This window comes from Puma concolor, chromosome B3, assembly GCF_028749965.1.
Source record: "Puma concolor isolate L17-30 chromosome B3, mPumCon1.1.hap2, whole genome shotgun sequence".
NCBI classification, from domain to species: Eukaryota; Metazoa; Chordata; class Mammalia; order Carnivora; family Felidae; genus Puma; species Puma concolor.
This window is the reverse complement of record NC_141672.1, coordinates 14,307,826-14,329,355: the sequence shown is the minus strand read 5'-3', so window position 1 is coordinate 14,329,355 and position 21,530 is coordinate 14,307,826. Positions and strand designations below refer to the sequence as shown.

At 43.8% G+C, this 21,530-nt stretch overlaps 1 protein-coding gene across 6 annotated transcripts in view; it reads right to left on the bottom strand.

Moving 5' to 3' along the window:
• TTC7B (tetratricopeptide repeat domain 7B) overlaps positions 1 to 21,530 on the bottom strand; it is a 273,770-nt gene that overhangs the window by 181,389 nt on the left and 70,851 nt on the right. For 4 of the 6 annotated variants that reach the window (XM_086709020.1, XM_086709022.1, XM_086709023.1 and 1 more), the window contains exon 5: positions 11,092 to 11,213. In XM_086709020.1, coding sequence (XP_086565146.1) covers positions 11,092 to 11,213 — 122 coding nt within the window. Of the gene's footprint in view, positions 1 to 10,413; positions 10,438 to 11,091; positions 11,214 to 21,530 lie in introns of all 6 variants that reach the window. The other 2 variants (XM_086709021.1, XM_086709024.1) reach the window with 1 other exon arrangement.

Sequence of the window (21,530 nt, the reverse complement as noted above, 5' to 3'; positions counted from 1 at the left end):
TCTTCCTTCCTCCCCCTTCTTTTCTCCAACCCATCCCTTTATGATTGTGCTTTTCACCAGGTGTTAAAATTGTTCGTCAACATCCTTGTCTTCCCCATGGGCTCGGAGAACAGTTTTTATTCGTCTCCTATCCCAGAGCTTACCCTAGCGACGGGCGCCCAGCAGGCTCTCAATAAACATTGATGGAACTGAGTCGGCAATAGTTTTTTTTCTTAAAACTAGCTCAAAATGTACTTGAAAGCAACATAATTGCATCTTTTTTTTTTTTAAATCTGTAATTCAGAGGTTTTACCAAGTCTGGCTAATGAGTTTTTCTGGGGCATTCTTCAGAAGAAACACAGCATCTGATTCTCCTGATATTTTAGCTGCTTATTTCCAACATACATAGATTGTTGCTTCTGATGCTAATTGCCAGGGAGATTCAAAGGAGAACCAGCTACCACACCCTTCAGCCAAGCACCTGCCAGCACAGAGAGGATATGGGAGGAAGAGCTAGCAGAAGGAAGGTACCATGTGTCTGTGCCAGGCCTAAAGAATTACCACCAAACTCACAAATAAACAGGAAAAATTCAAACCTAAAATAGAGAGGAAAGTGGAAAAACCAAATGTCAATTGAAAAGAAATAATTCATTAATTTTTAAAAGTCTGGTAATTTAAAGGGGCACCTGGGTGGCTCAACTGGTTAAGCATCTGACTTTGGCTCAGGTCATGATCTCGAGGTTCGGGGGTTTGAGACCTGCGTCGGGCTCTGTGCTGACAGCTCAGAGCCTGTTGCCTGCTTCACATTCTGTGTCTCCCTCTCTCTCTCTGCTCCTCACACGCTCACGCTCTGTCTCTCTCTCAAAAATAAATAAACATTAAAAAAAAAAAAACGAAAAAATAAAAATCTTGTAATTTAACAGAGAGCTTTGCTATGAGAAAATACAATTATATCGTAGATTTCCTTGTTGGTGTACAGATCTATGGCAGATATTGCCATATAAATATAAATATACAAATATAAAGGCAGATATTTGTAAGAAAATTTATAACCCCGCTCGTTTTCAGTAGAAGGTTCTAGTAGCTCCTAAGAAAAGTCAGAAATTCTGCAAAGATGCCTTTGTCATTTTCTGGGCTTTAGCTCAATCCCTCTCTGCCACTCTAAGACTTGACTAAAAATACCTCTGAGAAAAAAAGAATGGAGAGAAACACAATGATTTAAAAAGAAATAGGTAGGAAGTATCCCTTGAAAGAGCTGGGGACCCCATCCCCTCCGACCCTGTTCTCGTGTAAAGTATTAATGCATTTGACACCGAAACCAGAGAAAGAAAACAGCGGCTTAATGAGTTTGCTCTGGCCAAGAGCCAGAACAGGGGTGCTGCCTGTGTCCCCACCCCTCTCCTTCCCATCCACCCTGCTTCCAGGGCTAATACCTCTGGACTTGGTCTGTGGCATGGATATCACTAAACCACCAGGAAAACTTCCCGGAGTCTGACAGGCTCAGAGAGGGTAAAATCTGGCTTCCTTCTTGACCAGACAGGATGCGAATTCCTCTTTCCCAACACACATGTGTCATTTCAACAGTCGGCCCTTGGGGGGCCGCGTACAAAGGCCACACTTAAAATACTCTGACGTGCTTCAGTGTCCAACTTTGCCCCAAGAAGTTTCAACTCGAAGAGTTCCTTACTTGAAAAATGCGGGTCTGGGAAGCCCTGGGAGCAAACTTTCTCAACAACTAAACCACTGAAGACAGTCATTCTCGTCCCTGCTGTGGGAACTCTGGACTCCCATCCAGACGGGTGCATATGAGGCTTCCGTGAGGAGGCCTGCAGTCACCAAAATTCCACTAAGCTAGGAGCACTAAGCTAGGCCAGGGCCTGCTTGAGAACTTTCTTATAGGTAAGCCGCCATTACTGCAAATATCCTCCAATCCCAGAGGTAAGGAGGAAAGCAGAGGTCCCAAAGCTTTACCCAGAAAATGTATTACTTCCTACTGAGGTCAAGGAAGTTATCTGATGCCTGGCCCCCTCCACCCTCCTTTAACAGAAGGACATGATATGCAGAAAGACCTAGATGAGGAGAGCACATCTCCCTCTTTACCACCGAGAAGCAGTTAACTGGGGCAGTAAGTTCCATTGAGCTCTCGATAAATATATGCTACATCACCTAATTTTAAGGTAAGCACACAGACGTCAGCCATCTGTGAGCCATGGCTATCTCAGCTGAAAACAAGAAGCTCATTTACTCACTCGTTCATTCACATACAGCTCTGTACCAGACATTGCTTCCCACACAAAAGAGAAACTTCTGCCCAAGTGGAACGTATATTCTAGTGATGGGAGACAGACAAATTAGATAAGAAAAAAAAAAAAAAAATACAATGCGAGCAAAGGGTTAACAAATTCCCTTCCTCGTCTGCTTGAGAACTTGACCCGAGGTTAACTTTCCAGTTCTGTTTCCCAGGAAACCTAATAAAGATAAAATGTCAATTATGTTACCAGGCAACATTGCTTATGATAAAAGTGACCCCTGATTGATAACTTGCATCTGGACTGGAAGGAACTGTGTACATCGGACGAGGACGTCGTAGCTTGGGCTTCCTCAAAAGTGAGGGCTTAAAACTGAGCACCTCCCTAGGGGAACCCTGAGTACTTGGGACAGATCCCGTGCCCACTAATTGCGAGGCTCATTCTCTGCCACTTGATGGGGGAGGGGCAAATACAACAGCTGCTGGGTGGCCATACGGACTGCTGAGACCACGATTCACAAAGAAGAGAAACCCCTGACGTTGCCCTGCTGGCAATTTACGATCCTGTTCTGGATTCTTCTGTCTAGATGGGTGTCAACCATGGCCTGTGAAAGTCTTGTGAGTTAGAGTGTTTCACTGAACCTAAGAAGACCCTGGTGAGCCCTGTGTATAGTATATTCGATGCTGGTTCAACGCTAAGGAGAAAGAAAGACAGAAAAAAAGGATGGGTCCGTTGGGCAAGCCACTTCTGAAGATCCCTGCAGGTCTAAACAATAAGCACCACCACCCCCCCCCAACCCTTGACTTTGCCACTTAGCTGCCACGCAATGATTTATCTTCTCAGGCTTCTGCTCAGTCACTCCCTCAGGAAAACCTCCCCTCACCACCAAATCTAGGTCAATGTCATTTTAAAATGGACTCCCACAGAAATGGGGACCTTCCCTTCTGAGCACTATCTCAGCACTAGACATCCAAGAATATAATGATTGAATTTCTCTCTGGGAGCAAGGAGCAGGTAGGGCTCACCATTTTATCCTCAGGTAAATATCCTCAGATATTTATGCTGGCAGAACAAGTGAAGGTCACAACACATCATCTGAAACCAAACAGAGGTGGGTAATGTTCCTGATACCACGGATACCACCAGTGTGTGTTTTTTTTTGGCTACCCCCATCCAGAGCATGACCCAAGAATTGTTCTGCAAATATTGCCACTGCTATCAGTAATTCCCAGGGGGATCAATCTCCAGTCATATCAAGAGGTATTGGGAATGTTAAAAAAAAAAACCTGTTAACTTTGATTGTCAGACATTGTATTGTACAACTATCTCTTTCAGGAAAACTTGCCAAGTGAAAGGGTAAATTTTTAAAAATTTAAAAATTAGCGTTGTCTTTGTCCTATTTCCGAAGGCTTGACTCACTGGGAATTTTTATTTTCCTGCTGAACTAGAAAGTCCATAGGGATCATTTGTGCGCTTAACCCTAGCTCCTAGCCCATGAATATTTGATGGATGAATAAATAAGTGAATGAATAAACAAATAATCTCTCCCTCCCCTCCTGTCCCCATCAAAACAGAAAATCACCACAGAGACAAATCTATTGCGAAGAACTGAAATAAACTCATCTACTAGCTCATGTTTCAGGGAACTCCAATTCTAAATGGTGACTGAAAGGAGGCAGCGCACAGCCGGTCAAAACCATGTGCGCAGAGGCCTTTATGAGATGCAATGAACTGCCGGTTAGTTCACTGGTCCCTCCCCTTTCAACCCTCCCATCTCAGCACTTTGGAAGCCTAAAATGACCTACCCTCTTCCACTAAAGCCAAGGGCAGACCAACATGGATGCAGCTCCCTTGCACTCGTAAAGCTTTCAGACAACACAGGGCTCTAACATTCATTGTGAGTACACTGAAAGCAATTACCTGTTCCCTATAATTCATTCCCCATAATTCATCACTGAAAGTGGTCTTGGGGTTTCATAATTAAAATTGACAAAGATTCCTTTGTTTCCATACTAAAGTTCTGATGGCATTAAGGGATTAGCCAGACCTAGTCTACATTTAAACAAAACAGAGAAGATTTGGCTGATGCATTCTGTTACATAAATAATTACATCTCGACTGGCTTTTAAAAGTCCTTGTTTTCTAAGTGTAACGTATTCCTCCAAGCTACGCTGCCCAGTGCACCACTGTCAAGAACAGGGTACCAATGTGGGCCAAGTGGTGAGAGAACAGGACTGGGTGTCAGGAGGAGGTCCGAGCCCCAGCTGTGCCACCAACTGGTTGTGTGATTTAAAATCCTGCTGCCTTATCTACTGACTGTTTTCCCAACCAAAATGTAAACTCCACAGGGGCACTGACTGGGTCTCACCTGTTCTTAGATCAGTGTTCGGCATCAGTAAAGTAACCCAGTAAGGTTCTCAATACACATTTATTAGATGATACTGAACGTGATTTCTCTGGCTCTCAGATTCCCCATCTGTAAAGGGCAGTGACTGAAACAAATGTGCTCTGATAAGTCCCCAGATTTCCAGATTCTATACCCCGCCATCAGTTCAACTATTATGGAAATTTTTCTTAGCAGGGAAATGACTCGTGTGACGTGCTCAGGGCAGTGAGCTAGGTTGACCAAAAGTCCTCTGGACCGAGTCTGTGACTCTCCCCTTGCAACTGCTTCAGCCACGCAGAATCCTTTCAGATTCTGAGACACGCCAAGGTCTTTCCCGAGTCAAGACCACTGCACATGCTGGCTGCTCTGCTTGGAATCCTCTTTCTCCTGCTGTTGGCAGGGTTACCTCCTTCTCACGGTCAAGTCCTGGGCTCAGTGTCTCCTCCTCGGCAGGCCTGGACTGGCCACCCTACCTAAGCAGGTCCTCTGCTCTTTGCCTCCACTGCACCCACTCAATGCCTGACACTTCTTCCAATTTGTAATTGTACACATCGGTTTCCCGGTTTATTATCTGTCTCCCTCAGTCGACTGCATCCTCCCTGATAGCCTGGACTATGTCTCTTCTATTGGCCAATGTAGTACCAAGCCCAGTACTTGACATACAGCAGAACTCAACAAATACTTGTCAGATGACTGGCCAAATCTATGGCGTGCCAGGCCCTATGCTGAGAGGTTTATGTGAAAATCCACAGATCTCTACATAAACCCTCACTCCAGCCGAATGTATACGGTGCTGACCAGAGTTCTAACTCCATAGTTCTACCAGCTATTTGGGAGGTAGCCCTGGCACTCCCTAGTCGATTTGCACTGACAGCATTTCAAGTGCACATCCTCAAAGCTTTACTCCCTTTACAAATCGTGAGGCTGTCTCAACATGGCCGCTTTCCTATTTGCTCTTGTGGCAACCTGGACCTTGCCCTGGCAACTCACACAAACTATCCCGAAATTGCTTGTTTTAATTCCTAACTCCCCATGGGACTGTAAGTTGCAGGAGGGCAGGGACATTGCCCCTCCTTTTCACCAGCACCTAACTCAGATGGGGTCCGTTACCTCACAGGTATGCAATAATCCTCATTAAACGAATGAACAAATGACCTTGCTGAGTGAATAAATAAATGGGCCTAGAAACTCGAGCTCACTTCAGTTAAAGTGATCAGGTGTCCTCCTTCATTTCACAACCTTTAAAGTTACTTAAGTTTACGTCTTTTTTTTTTTTTTTTTTAATGTTTATTTTTGAGAGACCTAGAGAGATAGGGCATGAGTGGGGAAGGAGCAGAGAGAAAGGGAGACACAGAACCTGAAGCAGGTTCCAGGCTCTGAGCTGTGAGCACAGAGTCCGATGCAGGGCTCAAATCCACAAACGGCGAGTTCATGACCTGAACCGAAGTCAGATGCTTAACCGACTGAGCCACCCAGGCGCCCCTACTTAGGTTTACGTCTTAACCTTTTCTTTTCTCCTACTATCTCCTAGAGTGCAGGCCCATTTCCTTTTAATCTCTGAATCCCTGGAAGATCGTCAAGGACAAAAAGTTGATACACAGCTTCCTGGAAATGTATCTGAATTCTCCCATGTTCGCCGTTGGCTTCTGATACAAAAAAGTCATGTGCAGTTTAAGAAGGGAACACTTCGGACCACTGCAGGTGGGAAGACAGCCAGTATGCCAGCTAGCAGGCAAAGGTGAAGGCCAAGCTGCTTCAGCGCCTGGGGAGACGGTGCATGCAGCACGGCCCCCCCTGGCTTCCTGGCTGGCCCCCTCCCCATGGTCACATGGGCCGTAGGAGTCTGTCTGCCTGTGGCTGCTATCTGGGGACCGTAAACACAGGAAGCACCCTACTCAGCAGCCCGTGGGACACTGCAGGCCTCTCTGCCCCTTTTTGGCCTGCTGATTCTGGGCTACAGTAAGCCAAGCTGAACAGTTACAAAGGGCACCAAAATTACTGGGGAAGTCTAGGAATCTTTAAAGCCAATGCACAGTGGTGATTAGCGGTCTATTTGATTGCCTGTAATAACAAAACTCCAAAAAGGCGCTCTACACCGCTTTACTCCCCGGTGTGGCCTCAAGCATCTCGGGGAGCTCAGAGTCTGACCACAGGCCTGACTTCCCACCTTCTCTGAGTCGGGGTCTCCCAGGTACAACTCCAGGATGCGCTCTAGCAAAAACTACACCCCACAGGCACGCCTCCCAGGAGTCGCTGGTATTTGCCTTGTTTTAACTTGTCCCCACCCTCCCTGAAGTAAAAGAAATTCAGAGCCAGGGAAAACACAACACTGCAATCCGTTTCGCTCAGCCAGTACCTCGGACATGGCTGACAAGAAGCAAAGCCACTTGAAATGTCCTTTGCTGACCTCTGTTTATAAAAGATGATCAAATATTCCTAAAACAGCATGTAATCAATAACTGGAATCCCAAAGCCAAGCTTCCAGGAAGAGCCATGGGGACTGAAGAGAGGAGAATCATTTCTCTTCTCCTTAGAAGGCTGAGGGGAGGGGCACCTGGCTGGCTCAGTCAGAAGAGCGTGTGACTCTTGATCTTGGGGTTGTGAGTTCGAGCCCCCATGTTGGGTGCAGAGATTACTTAAAAATAAAATTTTAAAAAATCTTTCAAAAAAAAAAAAAAAAAAAGAAGGCTGAGGGGAGCGCCAGGCTGAGATCCCCTGTGCTGCCCAGTGAACACCCATTGCTACCGCATCAGACCAGTCACCCCACCTCCTTTCCCTAAAGCACCAAGGCCATCGGTCATTAGTGCTATCCAAGCTCACTGATAACACATCTTGAGCACAGCTCACCCAAAGCAGCAGTCACAAATAAATGCCCTTCCCTGAAAAATGTGTGGTGTGAGCCTCAGCAACCAAATGAGTGATGGCTGCTTCACCAACTCCCGCTTCAACTTGGTTCCACTTCCTGCTGGAAAGTCGGCTGGGCACCATCATCACCAGAAATGACAACTTAGCGCCTGCCGCTCGCCTGACGCCCTACAAAGCACTTCCACATGCATTTTCTCACGTGTGCGTTACCTCAGCTCTGTGACATAGGTGGGATTACGCCCATTTCACAGATAAAGAAACTGAGACCCAGTGAGAAGAAGGAATGGCTCCATCCAAGTCCAAGGCCTCTGGCTCCCACCCTCACTGCCCCTCATCCGAGCGCCAGCCTGGGCGAGGCCCTCCGAGAACCCACGGAGGGAGCAGTCCTGGTGCTTGAAGGCTAACACTCTCTGATCTCACCCTCTGCAGAGGCTGGGCTACCCACAGGGTAAGAACTAGATGTGAAACAGACGGGGCAGTATAGCGCTGGGATGGCACCAAGCATTCTCTCCCTCCAGGAGGAAAGAGGCTGCAGGAAGGGCCAGGGGAGAGGAGGAGAGAGGAAGAAATGGTGACCTGGGACATGCTCTGCATGAGACATGAGGAAAAATGTGATGAGAAAACCCCAATCAACAGCAGAGCCTGGGAACCGTCCCCTGGCAACGCCTCGTGCTTGGGTCCAGCACTTCCTCCCAGCGGGGCAGGATGACGGCAGGCCATGCACCGTCGGGGGGTGGAACCAAGTGTCTCCACACACAGACAGACCTTCCCCTGTGTGGCACAGGGCTGGAAGGACTGAAGGCAGAATGGCAGCCAGGTCACCGTGTTCCTGTGGGGCGACCTACAGCGCCAGCCTCACGGGGCGGCAATGCCCAGGAAAGAGCGAACACTGTGAGGGTCAATGATGACAAAGTAAGAGCCTTGGTGAACACAACGGCATCCCTGGGATCCAAGGTCTGGAGCTCAGGCTCTTTCTGAAAGAGACCCAAGTTCACTGGTTTGGCACTGACTCTTAGAAAAGATGGGAGAATTACAAAAGTATAAAGTTGATTACTAAAACTCATTAAGTCCTCAGGGACGACAACTAAAAAGCTGAGGGCATCTGAGTATATTTCTCTTTTTTTTTAAGTTTGTGTATTTATTTTGAGAGAGAGCAAGAGAGTGTGAGTGGGGGGAGGGGCAGAGAGGGAGAGGGAGAGAGAGAGAGAGAGAGAGAGAGAGAGAATCCCAAGCAGGTTCCACACTGTCAGCACAGAGCCCGATGCATGGCTCGAACTCACGAACCATGAGGTCATGACCTGAGCCTAATCAAGAGCTGGACGCTTACCTGACCGAGCCACCCAGGAGCCCCTAAGTGTATTTCTAAAGAAAAAGATCTGCTTTATCGATTTCCATCTCTTATTACGAAGCTCTCTACAGTACATTTTCTTATCCTCGCAAATCAGTCTAACCCTGTCCATTATATCCTTCCAGATACATATTTTTCAGGGGCAGAAAGATGAAAAGGAGCAAACACATGAGGAGATGGGATGTAAGAAGCCACTGGTGCTTAGGGACAGCAGCTACCTCCGGATGTCCCCACCTACTCTGCAGAGACCCTAGCTGCAGACGTCCACTGACAAATGACCCAGGTCTGGCTTTTGGGCCCTGAGAAACCCACTGCTCTAAGTCAGGTGGTGCTGGAAGCACTGGGCATGACCAAAAGCTCCAGCTGCTTTTTCTCTTTTCATCCACGTTTTGTGGTCCCCTAACTGGCCTTCACCTCTATCCACCCCAAAGTAATCTCTCATCACTGCCGCACAATCCCAGCCTTCAGGACGCTGCAGCTGGCAAGGACCCTCTGGAGTAGCTGGCCAATCCCCTCACTGGTCTTCAGAGCCCAGACAGAACAGCAAGACGGCAAGAAAGGAGAAGAAAAGGCTTCAAAGTTAAGCGGTCTCTTCACTTTGGGTACGTCAAATGGGAATCTCCTTGAACTTGGGTGAAACAAGAAGAGAAATGAGCCGGTAAGCAATTCCTGGCATGTAATCCATCATCTCGTGCAAACTTCTCATCATTATTATTTTTCAGTTAGACTCTGGTGGACCACCAACATTTCAGGGCAGGAGGCCAGAGCCCAGTATGACTGGCTTCCTCCTCAATGAATAGGCTTCAGATGAAAACAAATGATCCAGCCCACCCTCACCAATCTTACACAAAGCATTTTCAATAGCAGGTATTGGTTTGGCACCTCTGAGAGCCCCAAGGGAACGCATTCATCCCTCCAGACTTGCATCTGGGAGTTAACCACACACACTTACAGGTTAGAGGGAGGGAGAGCAAGGTCAGGGTCTCTCCTTGGTGCCCACCACTTATTATTAAAAGGGAGAAGAAACAGATCCTCAAAAAAATATTCCATGCTCCCTCCCTTCTCCCTCTATTTATAACATCATTGGAAACAGAACTAAAAATGGAGCTTAGGGGACATGCACTATCGCTCAGATGATCTCAGTCAGTGGAAGATGAGATCAAACTTGAGAGCATCTTCTTGGTGCCAAGGCCTCAAGCCAGTCCAAACCTTGGGGTGTCCTTGCGGCCCTTCACAGGCCGTGCCAATCTGAATCAATGGCCTTTGGAGCCAAACAGGCCTTCTCTACAAACAGTTTAACAAGATTGGGAAAATCAGCATTTACGCACAACAAATAGAAGATGGATGCGTGTGGCTTTGAGCCCCCAGGCAGATGAAATGCCATTTCCATGAGCTACGCCCCCAAGGTTTGAAGCTCTTAAAAATGAACAGGGAGCAACTCCACTGTTCATTTATCCCAAGGCTGGGACCTGCGTCCCCTCTGTCGTTCAAAGCGCTACGTGACTATTCCTAGAGGAAGGGGGATGGGGCCCTAGGAGCCTCCCGTGCCCAGCCCAGGAGGAGCTACGGAAGAGCCAGATACCTACTGTTGGACTTCATGTACATCTATCCTGCAGCACAAGGTCAAAACAAGGGACAGCTGAAGAGATTTGGAACACAATCATCGCATTTCTTGTAAGAGCCACACAAAAAGGAAAACCACCACCAAATGCCTTAGACAGCTAGCCCTCACGTGCCCTTTCCAAAGGCAGCTCAAATGGAAAGCGTTCTTGTGTGGCCTCAGAGCCGCCCCCACGTTCATAAAAACTGTCCGATATTTGGCAAACTCAAGTCTCTGGACTGATAAGCCATTCAAGGGACAGTGATCCTGTGTGCTGGGATTTCCATGTCATGAACTTGTCCCCCAGAAGAAGAGGGAGGCCTGTGTGCAGAGCCACCGCCACGGAGGAAGGATGGCATAAAGCAGGCTCCCATCGGACCCCCCTCCCCCCCCCCCCCGACTCCCGCTGGGCCGGTGCTTCGTTCATGTGACTCATACCCATACAGCCCTCCTTCCTCCCTCTCCCACCTTCAAACCTCATGGCAAAGTGAGAGAGCCGGGGGAGAACAGACAAAAGAGCCTATACCCATTATTCTAAAAAACTATTCCAATCGTAGTTCATATTTAAAGTTGCTTTGTTACAATAGCTAAACCGGAGACGGCATTGTAAGGCTTTCTATTTTCCTTCTTTAGGAACCTGATTTAAAAAATGAAGAAGGCTTACCCATTTTTGAAATAGAGGACATGGGCTCTCTGAAGTCCTGTTTCTAGGAAAAAACCTAGTTCTTGATCGTGGGGAGCAGGGCCAGGCTTAGGGCTTCTGTTTTGAATATTGGTAAGTATTACCTAGAAGGGGAGAAAATCGGAAAACTAATCAGATCCACATCCAAGCCTCGTCCCTTCAAACCGCATGTCTACACGTGCTGCACGACCTGACAAATCACCTTCCTCACGCACACACCGGTGCATCGGGGCTGGTGCAGAAGCGAGTGCAAGGATTAGGAGAGCCGAGAGAATGGCACCTATGAGACGGGGCATGTGTGGCCCTCCTGGCCAGGATGGCTGAGGACTGAAGGGTGCTGAAGGGTGCACGGTGCCGGGAGAAGAGCTGAGGCGGAGGGTTCTGCTGGATGCCAGGATGTTGACAGAGAGTCTGGGTGAGACAGAAACAGGTCCCAGCAACAGGCGGGAATAGTCATCAGCTACCAATGGCCGACGTCACAGACAGGCAGACTGAAGCTTCAGCCCTACATAGGCTTGATGAACTCAAAAAGGGCGGAGCCTAAGAAGCACTATGATTGGCATTGGCCCCATAATTCCCTAGGGAGGGCGAACCCTCTAAGCTACAGAGCCAAGGTTACGGACTCTCGAGGGGAGAGCCGAGACAAACAACCTAAGCTCTCTCTCTCCCCAGATTTGATCTTTTGTCAACAGACAGCGAGGTTTTAAAGGTTTAAACTTTTAGCCCCGGCAAGAAAGACTGCCAAGTAAGCAGGATAAAGACCTGTAAGTTGAGTGGGTTACAGTGACGTGTAAACACAGATCTACCATTACAGAGGCTACCCGCCTTAAACTGGCAAGTCGAATAAAGCATTTATCCAACAGAAGCTACTGGTGGCCCATTTAAAAACCATACAAGTGTTCTCCAAACATGTTGTCCACGTTTGCTGACAGTCAGCAGCTCCCCAAAGACCCAACTGTTAGCCACGCCCCAAACCTCTTAGAGGTCTCGACATTATTCTCTGAATGGAGTTGAAGCGATTGCTGGATCTCTAACTCTCGAGCTTTGGGAAACAGAAAAGAAAGCACACAATGAACAGATGTTGTGGAATGAAATCCAGGCGGGCAACCCTTGCATTTGAACAACATCCCAGCATCTTCTCAAAACTGCCTGGCTCCTTCCCGACTTAGCACTTGTCTCTGCAAGTGCTAAGAGGTGGGTGTTCCTCCTACCCCGCGAACCGTCAGTTTTGGCTTCACTGCAGGCTCCTCCCCAACATCCTCCAAGTGCTGCGGATGCACAGAGCGCGGTCTCTTGTAAGTCTCTCCTCAAGATGATCTCATCCGTTCCTCTGAGCTTCAGAAATCATCTCTATGCTGCCAACTCCCAAATTTATCCTCTCCGCTGCAGACTTTCCCCCTCTGAATCCCAGACTCAGATATTCAACGGCTTCCTTGACATCTCTACTTTGGGGCCCAATAGTTAGCCTTCGTGTGCTTTCAAAAATAGTTTTTTAATTTTTTAAAAACGCCATGATTATCTTAAAAAGGAAAAAACCAATTCCGTACAACACAGAAAGAAAATTAAAAATCACCTCAAAATATCCCCCCTACAGAAATAACCAGTTAGCATATATTAAACAACAATCCAGATGTCTCTATACATACGTATCAAGGGAAGAAAGATAAAAATCATCTTACAAAAACAGATTGTATTATATAAGCCAGTTTTAAACTTAAACCATTAGAATTAATTTTAATTGAATTTAACAGGAAAAACTAAAATGTGATCAGAGTAATCACTCAACTTCAGAAAAGTGTTTGTTTGTTTGTTTGTTTGTTTGTTTTAAGCACATAGTCATTAAAGGCCTGGGCACTTTTCCTAAAGTTAAAAATGGATCTTGTATTTATTATGTGTGTGTGTGTGTGTGTGTGTGTGTGTGTGTGTGTGTGTGTAGAAAGAGAGAGAGTATAGATACAGATATATCTTAACAAGTTAAGTCTTTTGATCCAAAAAGGGGGATGTCTTTCCATTTGTTTAGATTTTCTTTAATTGCTTTCAACAGTGATTTGTAGTTTTCAGGGTATAAGATTTGTACTTCTTTTTATTATCCCCATGTATTTTCATCTTGCCGATGCTATTATAAATGGAATTGACTTCTTAATTACATTTTCAGATTGTTTATTGCTAGTGTATAGAAATAAAAGTGATGTTTTTATATTGACCTTGTATTCTATAATCTTGCTGAAATCATGTATTAGTTAAAATAAGGTTTGTGTGTGTGAATTCCATAGGATTTTCTGTATGCAAAATCATGTCATCTGCAAACAGAAATAGTCTTACTTCTCCCTTTTAATCTGGATGCCTTTTATTTTATATTGCCTAATTGTATTGGCTAGAACCTCTACTACAATACTGAATAGAAGTGGTAAGAAGAGACATCTTTGTCATGCTCCTGATCTTAGGGGAAAAACATCCACTCTTTCACCATTATATATGTTGTTAGATATTGGTTTTTCATAGGTGCCTCCTTATCGGGTTGAAGATGTGAACTTCTATTCCTAGTTTGTTGAGGGGTTTTTATCATGAAAGGGTGTTGGATTTTGTCAAATGCTTTCTCCACATCTACTGAAATTATCATTATCATGTGGGTTTTGTCTTTTATTCTATTGATATATATTTTTTAAAATTTTTTACATTTATTCATTTTTGAGAGAGAGAGAGATAGAGTGCGCGCACGTGCAAGTGGGGGGTGGAGCAGACAGACAGAGAGGGACAGAGAATCTGAAGCAGGCTCCAGGCTCTGAGCTGTAAGCACAGAGCCCGACACGGGGCTCAAACTCACGAATGTGAGATCATGACCTGAGCCGAAGTTGGACGCTTAACCCACTGAGCCACCCAGGCACCCCTCTATTCATAAATTATATTAATTGATTTTCACATGTTAAGTCAACCTTGCATTCCTGATATGGAATCTCGCTCAGTCACAGAGCATAATCCTTTCTATATGTTGTTGGATTCAGTTTGCTGGTATTTTGTTGAGGATATTTGCATCTATAGTCACATGAGATATCAGTCTCATAAAATGAGTTAGGGAGTGTTTTCCTCCTCCTCTGTTTTCTCGAAGTTTTCATCATATTGCTATAATCACTTCCTTTAATGTTTGGTAGAATTCACCAATAAAGTCAACTTGGCCTGTAGTTTTCTTAGAAGGTTTTTAATTACAAATTCAATTTCTTTAAAGATATAGGAATATTTGGGTTATCTATTTCTTCTTGAGTGAGCTTTGGTAGTTTGCATGTTTCAGGGAATCTATTTTCTGTAAGTGATCACATTTACTGGCATAAAGTTGGTCATAATTTTCCCTTACAATCTTTTTTTCTTAAAGATTTTATTTTTTAAATAACCTATGTACCCAATATGGGGCTTGAACTCACAACCTCGAGATCAAGAGTCACATGCTCCACTGACTGAGCCAGCCAGGCACCCGTTCCCTACAGCTTTTTAATACTATGAATCTGTAGTACTATTTCCTCTTCTTATGGGTTCATAATTTGTGTCTTCTTTCTTTAACTCTTCCAATCTTGTTAACGGTTTACAAATTTTATGGATCATTTCAAAGAATCCATTTTTGGTTTCACTGATTTTCTCTACTGTGTATCTGTTTTCTAGTTTACTGATTTCTGTTTTTTTTTTTAATTTTTTTAATGTTTATTTATTTTTGAGACAGAGAGAGACAGAGCATGAACGGGAGAGGGTCAGAGAGAGAGGGAGACACAGAATCTGAAACAGGCTCCAGGCTCTGAGCGGTCAGCACAGAGCCCAACGCGGGGCTCGAACTCACGGACTGTGAGATCGTGACCTGAGCCGAAGTCGGCCACTTAACCGACTGAGCCACCCAGGCGCCCCTACTGATTTCTGTTTTGATCTTTATTATTTCCTTCTTTTTGCTTGCTTTGGCTTTAATTTTTTCTTCTTTTTCTAATTTCTTGAATTGGAAACTTAGATCACTGATTTGATTTTTTTTCCCTTCTAGTATATGCATTTAATGTTATAAATTCCTCTATACATGTTGTTTTAGACATTTAGAAGCTCTACTTTAGGTACATACATTTTTAGAATTACAATGCCTTGTTGTTAACTGACCCCTTTTTAATGTAACATCTGCCTCTATCTGTAGTATTTCTTGTTCCAAATTTAACTCTCTGATGTAATACAGTCATTCTAGCTTTGCTTTGATTATTGTTTGCGTGATATATAATTTTACTTTTGTCTACCTATATATTAATTTTAAATAGTTTTCATATAGATAGCACATATTAGGCCTTGCATTTGCATCCAATCTGAAAATCTCTTCCTTTTAATTCTTTAGACCATTTACATTTAATGTACTAATTGACATGATTGGAACCATCTTGCTAGTTGTTTTTTTTATGTCTCATCTGTTGTTTGTTCCTTTTTTCTCTCTCGTTCTGCTTTTTAGGTTGATGATTCCATTTCATTTCCACTAATGACTGGTTAATTGTGTTTGTGTGTCCACCCATCAGTCTTTCTCAGCTGCCCAACTATAGACAATACAGCTCTTTAGCTCATCACAATTCATGTTCAGATAATATTACACTAATTCATATGTAGCATAAACACCTTATAATAGTGTACTTACATTTCTTTCCCCATCCTTTGTGCGATGGTTGTCACACCTTTTACTTCTATGTTATATATCCCACAATCTGTTGATGCTATTATTGGTTTAGGTGGTCAATTATCATCTTTTTTTTTTTTTAATGTTTTATTTTTCGACAGATAGGGTGTGAGTGGGGAGGGGCAGAGAGAGAGGGGGACAGAGGATCCAAAGCAGGCTCTGCGCTGACAGGCTGACAGCAGCAAGCCTGATGCGGGGCTCAGACTCATGAACCATGAGATCATGACCTGAGCTGAAGTTGGACACTCAAATGATTGAGCCATCCAGGTGTTCCAAAGGGGTCAGTGATCTTTTTAAAAAATTAAACATAAGAAAAAGTCTTTTATATGTATGCTCATTATCACCATCTGTGATGATCTTCACTTTGTTATATCTATTTGTATTTTCTTCTGCATGATCTTCACTTTGTTATATCTATCTGTATTTTCTTCTGCTTGAACTTCTTTACCATATCTTGTCATGCAGGTCTGTTGGTAATGCATTCTTTCAAGTCTTGTTTGTCCCAGAAGAAACAGAAAGTTTTTGTCTTCTTTCTTCGGAGGTGTTTTGGAATTTTTCATCCAGTACTTTACGGGTATCTTTCTGATGTCTTTTAACTTACAGAATTTCTAATGATAAGTCTGCTGTAACTATTACCATTATTGTTCTGTATTTAAAGTTTCTTGCACCACCTGGGTGGCTCGGTCAGTTAAGCATCCAACTCTGGATCTCAGCTCAGGTCTTGATCTCAGGGTTATGAGCTCAAGCACCGCATTGGGCTTCGTGCTGGGCCTGAAGCCTACTTAAAACACAAATAAGTAGGGGCGCCTGGGTGGCGCAGTCGGCTGGGCGTCCGACTTCAGCCAGGTCACGATCTCGCGGTCCGTGAGTTCGAGCCCCGCGTCGGGCTCTGGGCTGATGGCTCGGAGCCTGGAGCCTGTTTCCGATTCTGTGTCTCCCTCTCTCTCTGCCCCTCCCCCGTTCATGCTCTGTCTCTCTCTGTCCCAAAAATAAATAAACGTTGAAAAAAAAAATTAAAAAAAAAAAAAAAAAAAAAAAAAAAAAAAAAAAACACAAATAAGTAAATAAGTAAGTAAGTAAGTAAGTAAATAAATAAATAAATAAATAAATAAAACAAAATTTCTTTTTCTCTGGCTTCCTTCATGATTTTATCTTTGATTTTCAACAGTTTAACTACAATACGTCAAAGTGTATGTTTTTATTTATCCTGGTTGGTGTACTCTGAGATTCTTGGACATGTGGTTTGTTGTGTTTCAGTAATTTTGAAAAACTCTTAGCCATTTCTCTTCAAATATTTCTTCTGTTTCAGTTCTCTCTTCTCCTTTTGAGACACCAAATACATATATGATATTTTTTCCACAATTCTTGCATGCTCTGTTCTAATTTTTTCCTCACTCTTTTTTTTTTCTTTTTGTGTTTCTGTTTGAATAATCTCTATTAACCTATTTTCAACTGGAAGATTTTTTTCCCTAGTTGTGTCCAGTATTCTAGCAAACCATCAAAAAATGTCTTCATCTCAGGGCACCTGGCTGGCTCAGTCAGTACAGCATGTGACTCTTAATCTCAGGGTTGTAAATTCAAGCCCCGTGTTGGGGACAGAGATTATGTAAAAATAACATATCAAAAAAAACTTCTTCTTCTATTATATGCTGCTTTGTTATTTCTAGCATTTCAATTTTACATTTTTATAGTTTCCATCTCTCTGCTGAAATTCCCACCTCTTTATGCATGTTGTCTACCTTTTCTACAATATCCTCTAACATATTATTCATTGATATTTTTCAGCTCCTACCTGATAGTTTCAACACATGGGCCATTTCTGGGTTTGGTTTATTGCTCTTCACAACAGTTTGCTTATTCCTGCTTGTGTGTGCATTTGTGTATATATCTGGTATTTTTAAATTCAATGTTGAAGATTATGTGTAGAAAAACAGAATGAGGTAAATAATATTTACATCTGCAAATGGGCACATTTTTTCATCTAAAAGGCAACAAATGGGGGGACTGAGCCAATGTAGTCAGAGGATGAAGCTGGGCTGGGTTTTGTTGTCTCTATAGTTACTTCCAAAGTACCACAGATTGCAAACTCCTCAAGTAGTGGGCTACTAACTTGTGCTTACTGTGGGACCTGGTATGCCAGAGGGTTTTCCTCGGTGTTTCTGTTCCAATTTGTTTTCAGCAGTCCCTGTATGTTTGGGCTACAGAGGGGATTTCTCTCTAATTTCATGCCCCTTTCCCAGCAGTATTCTGCTGTTACTCATTACTTGGCGTTGTGTTTGTTATGTGGCTGGTGGTGGGAGGGGAAATTCTTGCTTTCCCTGGTCCAATTTCAGTCTTAGGCAATTTCAGTCTTAGGAAGGTTCTATACACCTGGAGCTCAGGGAGAAGACTCTTCCTCAGGGGCCCCTTTCTGGGCACCTCCTTCCTACCTTCTAGAATGCCTTCTTGAGACAAGAACTGCCTAACTTCCACCCCCAGGAAAACTCTGAGCATGATTAAATCTCCAGAAGTCCAGGGTCACTCCAAAACACAAATCTCTAGTTGTCCCATCTTAATAAAGAACATCATCCACCCAGCTGCCCAAATCGGACACTGGGGATGAGCCTGGACACCCTGCCACTCTCTCACATCTAATCTATTACGACGTCCCTTCTAATTGTTTCTCAAATATGTCTCTATCTACCCATTAGTACAACCATTACCTCCATCTAAGCTGCCATCACTTCCTGTTAGATTTCTACACTAGTCTCCTAAATGGAATCTCTTTCTCCTTTTCTTCCTTCCCACTTTCCACAAGCAGCCTGAATAACTTTTCTCTAACACAATCTGGGTCTTGTTACCTTTGTCATCTTTCTCACCTTTCAGGTGTCAGCTTGATTGTCACCTTCTCGGAAGGGCCTCTCCTAGCCACCTAACATCAAGTAGGCCTGCCTCTGTTATTCCCTCTCAAATCATCCCATCCTTTTCCTTCACTGCGTTTATTGATGTATTTTTTTTTGTCTTTGAACACTGGCTGTCTCCCTCCACAGTGCTAAAACTTCCACAAAGTCAGGGCCACATCTATCTCATTTGCTAATACATTCAGTGCCTACTGCAGTGTTTGCTGTAGGGTAAGCATTCAATATACAGAACAGACAGATAGATAGAAAGATAAATAAATAAATGAAATATGTAGATAATGAATGAATGAATAAATTTGCAAGACCAATCAGAAAGGCAGGGGAAAAGGCAATACGAAGGTAACCTAGTATGCATTAGGTACTATGTAGGTACACAGGCTCTCATTTATTCCCCCACAAAAGACCACCGAGATACACTATCCTCTCTTCACTGAAGGAGACAGCGAGGCTTTGTCCCATTGAGTGAGTTGCCCAAAATGCGCAGCTAGCCCGTGTTAGAGTTGGTGCTGAAACTCAGGTCCACCTGACTCTGCAGTCCAGCTCCTCCGCCTCTGTCCTCTTGGTCTGTGTTTGCTTGCAGAACAAAGTTCAAAAGACAAGAGGTCAGAGCTGCCAGGATGAGGCTTTAGGTTATAAGTGGGAAGAATGGGAAAGACACAGTGGGGAGGCAGAGAATAACTTAGCTCAGCTAAGCACCTTAAGTTTAAGCACCTTGGATTTCATCCCGTCTTCACAAAGAGCTTCTAACACATGGGCCTGGGCAGGAGCACTGTTTGGCATGTCGAAGCCACCACTTGTTCTGTGGATAAACACTTCCCTGCAAGAAGACTGCCAACAAACCCTCTTCACAAGTGCAGTCTGCTTTGGCAAAAGCATGCACCTAGTGACTGCACAAGCATGACAGGAAGGGGGCAGAGGCCGAAAACTTTAGGTCAAAAGACCCAGGTTCAAGATCATGTTCTGATACTCCTCACCACTGTGGACTTAGGACAATTCCTTCAATCTCTCAGACCTTCACTGTCCTCATCTGTGTATGGGCATAATAATATATACCCTACATAATGGTTATGAATTGTAAGTGGGAAACTTAATAAGCACACAAACATTTTAATCCTTAATGGGCATATATTTATGAATTACCTTCAAACAGGAATAAAATAAGGGCATTTTCTACATTTTCTACCACTTTCATTCTTTTAACATTGCTTTAGAAAAACCGGAGATGGGGGGAAAAATCTGGAGGGACGGCATGAGAGGGATAAGATGGAAAATATTAGACAGAAAGAAACAACAACAAAAATCACTCCTCTGCCATGTATTCATATTCTTAGAAAAATGAAAAGAATCAATTCTATTTTTACAGAATTCAGGACTGTGGCTAATAATCCTATGCTGCCACCCTTGTCAGCCTTTAAAATTCAGCTCAGGTGTCCTGTCTTTCAGTAGCCCTCCCTGACCTACCATGCTGCTCCACCAAGACCCTTCTCTGGGCTTGCAGAGTCTGCTGAGTGTTCCCCACCAAAACACTGCCCACACTGGTTATAGACCTGTGTCCTCACAAGATCATCCGTTTCCTAAGGACGTACTCTGTGGCTTATTAATTCCAGTGTCCCTCGTGTCAAGCACACTGCAGAGCACAGAAGGCACTCGGTAAATGTTGGTGTAAGTGAACGAAAAAATTAATAGCACTGCTATGTGCGAAAATATAATTAAAAAATAATGATCCCATTCACAAGGCAATACAAATGGAAAAGATCTGGGAATAAAGTAAATTGACTACAATCTGTGAAACAAGAAGTCTTACAAAACGGAAAGTGGTATCATGGTCATAGATGAGTGAAGACTAGATATGATTCTCCAAATTATGTATAGGGTTCATAAAAATCCAATCAATCCCAACAGGATTTTTCTAGAACTCAACAGAATTATTCTAAAATTCACCTAGAAGTATCATGAGAAAAGAACAAGGGATATTCTGAAAAATAAGACTAATGCATAGTTACTAATCCTTTCAGATGTTGAAACTCATCATAAAGAAGTACTTATTAAGTAGTGTCATATTGGTGCAATATAAGATTAGGAGAACAAAATAGGACAGCCAGAAATGACTGTTGTATCTAAAATTTTATTGAATGACTTAAAATATGTGACAGAAAATGTGAAAAAAAACGATCATCTTAAAGCAGCAGTGAAATTGGAGAAAAACAGTAATTTAGAGTCATATCTACATCATACAACAAAATAAATCCCAAGAAGATTTCGAAATTAAAAGTTGTTTTCAAAAACATGGAGGGGTGCCTAGGTGGCTCAGTCAGTTGAGCATCTGACTTCACCTCAGGTCATGATCTCATCGTTTACGAGTTTGAGCCCCACATCGGGCTCTGTGCTGACAGTTCAGAGCCTGGAGCCTGCTTCAGATTCTACTTCTCCCTCTCTCTGCCCCTCCCCTGCTTGCACTCTGTCTCTGTCTCTCTCTCTCAAAAATAAATAAACATTAAAATAATTTCTTTAATAAATAATAAAGATATGGAAAATGGTTGAAAAAAATGTTAAATCCTGGAGGGGGTTATCCCAAGATTTCAGCTTTTTTTTTTTAATATGAAATTTATTGTCTAATTGGTTTGGTTCCTTTATTTTGAGAGAGAGAGCAAGTGAGGGAAGGGGCAGAGATAGAGGGAGAAAGAGAGAATCCCAAGCCGGCTCTGCACCATCAGCACAGAGCCCAATGCGGGGCTCGAACTCATGAACCGTGACATCATGACCTGAGCCAAAGTTGGCTGCTTAACCGACTGAGCCACCCAGGTGCCCCAATGATTTCAGCTTTAAAACAATGAGGTAAA